This window comes from Coenobita brevimanus, chromosome 84 (genome assembly GCF_032717465.1).
Source record: "Coenobita brevimanus isolate Jiangsu-jjx chromosome 84, ASM3271746v2, whole genome shotgun sequence".
Taxonomy (NCBI): domain Eukaryota; kingdom Metazoa; phylum Arthropoda; class Malacostraca; order Decapoda; family Coenobitidae; genus Coenobita; species Coenobita brevimanus.
Genome location: NC_137037.1, coordinates 44,803,548 through 44,811,960, shown reverse-complemented (window position 1 = coordinate 44,811,960; position 8,413 = coordinate 44,803,548). Strand labels below are relative to the sequence as shown.

The window sequence follows — 8,413 nt, the reverse complement described above, 5'->3', positions numbered from 1 at the left end:
ATGTGGACAGAGAGTGAATATGGAACGAGGAGAAGGAAAAGAGATTAAAGAAGAAGGAGGCGAAAGTATAGATGCTAGGATGAAGATGGAGAAAAAAGGGGAAAGAAAGAACAGGTGAGACTTGGATAAGGTGGGATTTAGAGGAAAAGGAAGTGTAGATGGAAAGTCAGTGTGGATGAAGGAACGAGGATTGAACAGAGAGGAGGAACAAAGACTGAATAAAGAGGAGGAACAAAGACTGAATAAAGAGGAACAAAGACTGAATAAAGAGGAGGAACGAGGGATGAATAAATAGGGGGAACAAAGACTGAATAAAGAGGAGGAGCAAGAACTGAGAAAAAGATGTACAGAAAAAAGCAGGAAATAATAATGGGCATACAAAAAATTATATGGAAATTTTACTGGAGATGACTAAATTAATATGTGAAAAAGTACATGAAAAGAAAAGGCAGAGAATGAGTGAGGAAGAACTGACAATGTTAACCTCTTCAGTCCTTTTTTTTTTTTTTTTTTTTCCGTTTGGTGGGGGAGGTTGCTATCCTGATCATTTTCTCATAGTACTGGATATCAAAGTCACAGGCCCGTATACTCGTTTGTTAAGGCACCTCCCTAACACCTTTTACTGAGCGACTTCTTTTGCCCATTACACCTCGCTGTCCACCTCCGTATTACATAAATCATTCTAATATCGCCATACTCCGCATACATCACGAGCAACAGGACATTAACCACTCGTTTCCAAAAATAAATCGCTAAGGAAATGGTGCCAGGGAGCCTCTTTATCAGTCTCGAAAGGACCACTACATCTTCAGCTACTTCTCTTCCTCTGTACACTTTTATTTTTGCCACCATCATACTTTATTGAACTTCAGGACAGATTTCTAGTAGTAAAGGAGCTAACGACGCCTATGGATCATATTCTCACTGATTAAGATGGCTCCCAAACACCTCTTCCTTTGTGATTTATTTTTGAATATGTCTGGTTAATATACTTTTGTAAGGTGTTTATGCAGAGTACGGTGATATCGGAAGGATTTATGCAACACAGAAGAGGAGAGTAAAGTGTAAAATAAATCGCTTGTGAAAGGGTGCTAGGGAGACGAGAATAATTTGGGCCTTTATCTTCAGCTATCTACTTATATCCAACTCCCTATCTCCAGTTATCTATCTATATCTAACCCCCTGTCTCCAGCTATCTATCTATATCTAACTCCCAGGGTCTAAAGCTCTTTCTAAACCAGGATAAGTTTGTCTTAAGGTAGCAACAACAGAATATAAACTACTGACTGAAGGGTAAAGGAGAAAGGTAAACACAGCGTGGGAAAGGTGTGAGGGCGTAAGATGGGAGTAGGTCCATGATGAAGCGTGACCGAGATGAAGGTGAGAGGTCGTGAATGGGGAGTGACAAGGTGGGAGAACAAAGAATAAAGTGATAGGAAGAAGAAAGACAATAAGGTGATTTAAAGAGGAGAGACAACTAGGTGACACACACACAAAAAAAAAGACAATAAGGTGCCAAGCAGAAGACAGACAAATAAGGTGACAGAAAGAAGAAAGAGAATAAGGTGATAGAATGAAGAAAGAGGGCAAGGTGACAGGAAGAACAAAGATGATGTAAAGGGTAAAGATGAGTTGTGAAGCGAATCCAGACTGGGAGAGCGTGATGGGGTGTGAAAAAGAAAGGGCACCGGTAAATATAAAGGGAAGAGACGTTATGCAATGGTTATATGAGAAGTGAGGGTTGTTTATGGTAGAGGGATTGTTTGTATGAAAGGAAGGAGTTTATGACAATTATGGGGGCATAGAAACTTTAAATATATATAGGCCTACTTGGCAGGTGGGGCGCTCACCATCCACTCGCTTGATGCAGTGCTAATTTCTGGTAACGAAGCACCGAGTGACAATACAGATGGTTTCTTGCCACACAGGATACAATTTAGTACGTTGGGTGGTAACTATATAACAAAAAAGAAGCCTGGTGGTACAGTGGGTTAAGACGCTCAAACCGGATGTAGCTCATAAGGGTTTAGATCCTCTTTACTCTAACTTGACCTGAAAGTCATCTCTCCATCTTGACTGCTGAGTTGCAACAAAAGATTAACACCACAGTACGATTCTTAACACGATGAAGTGTTAACGTGAAAGGATGTAGAGCTGCATTATTATTATTATTATTATTATGGGTCTGGTTAGTACTTGGATGGGTGACCGCCTGGGAACACCAGATGCTGTTGGCCTCCCTACGTGTCAAGTGGGGTTGGTGGAGGATTAGTGCCCCTCCCTGTAAAACAATTAACTCTAAGCCCTTGGCCACCCCGTTTGGGATACATGGCGTCTGGCAATGAATGAATGAATTATTATTATTATTATTATTAACAACTCCACATTCTGTGGAGTTCTTGTTAATATTTTTTTTTTTTTGGGGGGAGGGGAAGATGTAGAAGGCTGGAATTCCAAGACCGTTCGAGATGGAGACTGGAAATTTTCATGAGTGCTTATCTTGGTTGCAGGCTTCTTATGGCACAAAAAAAATTTCCTAGCACTGGCGCCGCACTAGCGCCCTCTTATGTTACTTTTTTGTTTGCTCTCTAACTCACCAAAAACTACTGAATCGATTGCACTGCAAATGTTCCAGTATGTAGTCGTCAGCAAGCACTAGTGCACCTGGGTATTGATTCTGAGATCCAACAAATACTTTGAGATACCGAGGAAAATCAAAATGGCCGCCTCATGCCTGAAAGTGCTAAATCGGAAAGAATTTGGCCGATTTTGACGAAACTCTGTGGAAATGTAGCGGGTCATGAGTGAACATGATCTGCATAGTATGAATGACCTTGACCGTGATCTCAAGGTCACAGGTCAAAATCCGTAAAAAAAAATTGAGTCATACCAAATATCTCTTAATATTAGGCCTACAATGATAAAAGTACTTTCATCCAGAATGTGGAGTTCTTTTTTAATATTGCTTTAGCAATTTCAGAAGTCTAGTTATTATTATTATTATTATTATTATTATTATTATTATTATCATCATCATAATCATCATCATTTTTCCACAGCTACGTGGAATAATCCACAAAAGGACGAAAATCTGGGCCAAGCTAAGATTTTAAAACATGTGTATTAATCGATTTATTACTATACAAGTATTAATCGATTTAAGGTCATATGATTTACTCGGCTGAATAAAATCGTCTGATATCAGGTGAAATAAAACACAAGAACTATTCCGAGCATGAGAGGGTTAATGGTACCAGTATTACCTATCTCAAGCTTCTATGGATCAATCTCGGCTGAATAAAATCGTCAGGATGTTGGCTGGAATAGAATATAGTTAGCCGGAATGGAATAATAGATCTGTCAATGGAGAACAGCATTCATTCTCTCAGGCTCTTATGACTCCCTCTCAGCTGAATGTAATAGTCTGGCGTTAGATGGAAAGTTATTAAAAAAAAAAAAAAAAAAGTCTCAGCCGAGGTGATGGGTATCTAGAGAGCAACTTAAAGGAGAGCTGAGGCTGGAGGTACAGGGGAGGGCGACTCCTATAACTCTCCCAGCAAAATCAAATCGCCTTATAGTCTAAAATGGGAAGTTCACAAAAACGCATAAACTGAAAGCAAGAGACCAGTTAGTACATTTTGGGGGAAATGTGAATGTTAGAAGCATTTTTTAGGGAAAGTGGGATTATTCTTCTTTCTGAAGGATTTGGGAACGCGGAAAACGAATTTGTTGTTCGCCACTCTAGGTTTTATCGTTGTCATATTGCAACTGAAAAACAATATGAACGCCAACAGAAATGTTTACTGTTCATATTTGGAACAGGAAGAATGATGGAGACATTATTCTGTTTCGTGTAATAGGGTACGTTTACGAAGCTTGCCGACTCACAAGCCATTACAGAACAGAGACAGTTTCATTACATGTGGGTGAATCTAGTGTGATTAACATATCAAATGAAATGTGAACCCAGCTTTTAAAGGCAGGTGTGAGATTAATTCATTATTTAATTTAATTAATTTATTTCTTTAATCAAATAGTTTTGTGCACAGTTTATTGTTCTTGTTTGTTCAAATATGATTTTTATTTGCATGGAATATTTTTTCTTCATTGCGTATTCTTGCCTCTTCAGATAGCTGAGTAATGGAGCCAGTTAGCAACCTGAGGCAATCAAATCCAACATACCATGATCATTGTATGATCTGCCAATAAACCAGGAGTGATGCACTCAGTATTGCAACTTCACAAGGCCTCTTGTCTATGGAACAGGCTACAGAGAAGAGGCGGTACCGTAATTAAGCATTAAAAGAACATTGCAATGACTGAGAGGTTGAATGCAGTCTTTTTAAGAATTACCCATGCTATACCCAACAATACTGCTCTTGTTATTATACACAAATAGGGAAAATGAGGAGATTAAAGACACGTGAAAGGTCCACGTCGCCATCAACAAGTTCCTGTCTTCCACCAACTGATGCTTCACACTGCAGATCAATACATACAGGCAGCGATTCACAAGCTCCAAAATGGAAACCCTGCATGTTTAGTCAAGACACCCCCTAAAAAAATCCATATAATAATACCCCTAGGAGCACGAGTACATCAAATCTTCTCTGCTGTTAAATAGGTACGGTTGTGCAACTAGCTATGCATTTGAGCAGCAGACATAAAAGACCTTATACCTGTAAAAGGCCGTTATCATCCAAACTGTTTAAAGAAGTCATTCATACACTTTACGGAATTACACGTAGGATAGCTTGACAAACCTAGTCAAGTTCCCACGTCAGCTGTAAATGCTGCAGCCACAGATTGTCTTATATATTTACAGGCCAAAATAAAGATTCCAAACCAACATGGACGTATTCTAACCAGAGGGACAGTCTCACTGTTAAATAAAACACCGAATATACGCCTGTCACTCTGGTGACAGCACGTGAGACTGGAACACTGATTAAAACAGAGTTCTTAATGTAGCAATATCTCTCGAACAAAATTATACTGTGATAACAGTAGATCAGGCATTCTCTCCTGTTGCTTTCAGACAAATGCTTACGTTTTTCCACATATATCACCACACATTATGCCGGATGCACCAAGTTTCTGATGAGAGAAGTTCCAAAAGGCAACGTCGTTGCGAAGGGTTCGGACATAATTTTCAACGAAGTAAACTCTAATCGGTCTACTGACAAAATGCCACAGGAAGGAAAAAAAAGGGGGGAGGAGGGGAGAGTACCTGAGCAATTACGTAAACCATATCAGCCCTGAGCAGGTGGGTCCTGTCATTAATATCATGGCTTCACTGCTTCCTAGACGGAGGACGTGTATATTATTCAATATGATGACCTGAGGATTCAGAACAAAACCACTCTCGGTCTCCCGGTAAAAAGAATGACACTCATGATGCAGACAATATTATGTCGATTTTATAAAGACTGAAGGTGTTTGCACCAGATGTAGTTTGTGATGGTATCCAGGGTATTTATACCACAGATTTCTAAACTACTAATAATTCTCTTCCACTGATATGCATCTGGGGTACAAACACCTCACCTCGGTATGTAAATGACAAGCTGACTGCCTCTGATAACAACTATGTTAAAATAAAGTTTAAGAGATCCATTTCATATGGCAATGGCACTTACTTTCTCCTCACTGTACATGCCATGAAAAGAAGTCATAAAGCAGCTAGTATGACGGCAAACAGAAGCGTACATCAGAGTTTAGTAAATGCTTACCATGTTCGCAGGAAGGTGGATTTGCTTACTACCATACACCGTCTACTGATGATTGTGTCGGTTACTCTTGGTTAATCTAATGACAGTATTGGGGATGGCAACAAAGCTGTCCTGGAATAGGTACTGACAACAGACGTGACTTGTCCGCGAGAGGTTACTCTAGGAAATACGTCGTGTTCGCTGACTGACAAGGAAACTATTCTGGCACTTATGAAACCATCAAGTGTTATTACTTTTGGTGAGCTGGGAAGTGCAACTGTGAAAACTATCATTCAAATAGGAAGTTTACCTGCGGCTACATCCTTAATGTTAAGCTGCAATACTAAACCAACAGCTGAATACGCTAGACAGGAAGAAATTATAAGGAAAGCATGCAGTTATAGCAATCTTTTTTTCTGCCACCGAGCTACGTGAAATAACCTGCAAAAGGACGAAAATCACCCACAAGTAAATCTGCAAGTAGTATGGTCTATAACTGGTTTCTAGAAAGCAGCCTAAAGGAGAACTGAGGGATGAAACTGGAGCCACAGGACACGGCTCAAATGACTCACATGACGAAAATTGTCTGGCGTTAGATTGGATGCTCATAAAAAAAAAAAAAAAAAAAAAAAATGCTGGTGACGAGACTGAGCTGCCTAAAGGAGATCTAAGGCTGGAGCAACAGGGAACAGCTCCTATGACTTCGTCGGAAAACATCGTCTGAGGTTAGATGGGTGGCCAAAAAAAGAAGAAAAAAAGAAAAAAGAAAAAATTGGCCTACACTTGAAAGACAGGTTTCTAGAGAGCAGTCCAAAGCAGAACCGAGGGTGGAGCTCAAGGGAACGGCTCCTACGACTCACTAAACTACAGGGGATGGATCTATGGCTCACTCCAAGCAAAATTAGTCAAACGTTGGATGGGTAGTTAAAAAAAAAAAAATACTACACTGGAGGTAATGGATTTCCAGAGAGCACCTGAAGGAAAACTGGAGGTGGAGGTACAGGGGACGGCTCTTTCTCTCTTTGTAACTCGCTCTGTTCCACGTGATGGCTCCTGTGACTCATTTTCAGTTACATGGGACGGCTCCTGTATCTCACTCTTTCACGGGATGGCTCCAATGGCCCACTCGGCATTAGACAGGATACCCAGGAAAAAAAATGGCCAAAACTGGAGGTAATGGGTATCCAGAGAGCAACCTAAAGGAGAACTAAGGCTGGGGCTACATGGAAGGGACGACCAACACAACCTACAAGGGAATTAGGCTACAGAATCCATATGTTTTTTTCTGATTTTGTTTTTGCCTTCTCCTGATGATTTTATTATGTGTATGATTTCTTTCTCGAACAAGAAGAGCTAGATATATATATACCCTTAATAATCCCCTTCCATCTGAGAAACCTTTCCTAAGTAAAATTATCCCTCTATAGCAGCAAGAATATACTGGAAAAGGCGTCATCTGGATTCAAAGAGTGTGAGGAGCCTAGATGTGATCAGAAGGACGAAATGAAGGTTGGGTCAAAATGGCATCATTAGCCTTAACGTTTCGGGTATAACCGTAATCATTTGCCTGGCCTTTTCTCGACTACATTAATTATTTTCTAATTAGCCACAGCGGAACACATGTACATGTTTATCTAACTACTGTATATCTATATGTCAATATCTATCTATCTATCTATCTATATATATATATATATATATATATATATATATATATATATATATAATCATTCAGGCCATTATATATACTGCCCCATCACGCGCGTAGGGGCTGGGACGTACGCTACTTAATCCAAACATTTAAGGGAAACGACCAGTTATTTGTCTGAAGGGACGCGAGTTCAGTCAAAGGATGGTGAAGGTAACAGTATGGTGATACGATTTCCGCATAAGACTCTTTACTGGTTGCCCACACGACCCACCAACATGTCATACAAACATCTCCGCTAATACCATATTAAACAGGACCAAAATGAGAAAGTTCTGGGATGTACTCTACAGGAACGGTGGGAATTTGTGCCAAAAATATACCTAACACGTGAAAGTGTGCGGTATGCAGGACTACTGGACCTTAAGGAATGAGCTACCATCTACAGCCCAAGTTACTATACACTGCAAACACACGTGTGAGAGGAAGTAAACTGGAGAGTATTGTGAAGTGTGCACAATGGCATCAAATCATGTAATTGATAAAAAAATGTTTAACCCTTTCAACACAGTGACGTCTTTTTTTTTTAGCTCATTCCTACTATTTGCTGATGATTACAGGTACTTACCGGAGGAGAGATTTCTTGCAATAAAGGGGTTAACGAAGGCTGTATCCAACCCCTCTGCTCGTTGTCCCTTCTTATTTCAGTAAAACCGTCTGACGATGGCATGACATCTAAAACTTACGACACAATAATGATGTGATTCATTAAACAGGTTGGCGTTACATATTACCCTACACACACACACACACACACACACACACACACACACACACACACACACACACACACACACACACAATATAAATACACGCGTTGTTCGACCTGTCTTCTAAGTGTCAGCAGTAAGCTCCTTAGCACCTCTTCCTTGGCGATTATTTTAATATACTCCCTCTGTATATTAACGATGCAAACCACGTCGACATTATGACGATACATTTAGCATTAGTGATATGATGAAATAAGCAAACTAAATCGCTACGTAAGATGTGC

The 8,413-nt window shown here is 40.0% G+C and overlaps 1 protein-coding gene across 1 annotated transcript in view; it reads left to right on the top strand.

Moving 5' to 3' along the window:
- Positions 1 to 1,358: 1,358 nt before the first annotated feature.
- The window catches only part of LOC145410155 (uncharacterized), a 32,086-nt gene continuing 25,031 nt past the window's right edge, over positions 1,359 to 8,413 (top strand). Inside the window, exon 1 of the mRNA XM_080280352.1 lies at positions 1,359 to 1,380. Within this exon, the coding sequence (XP_080136478.1) occupies positions 1,359 to 1,380 (22 nt within the window). The remainder of the gene's footprint in view (positions 1,381 to 8,413) is intronic.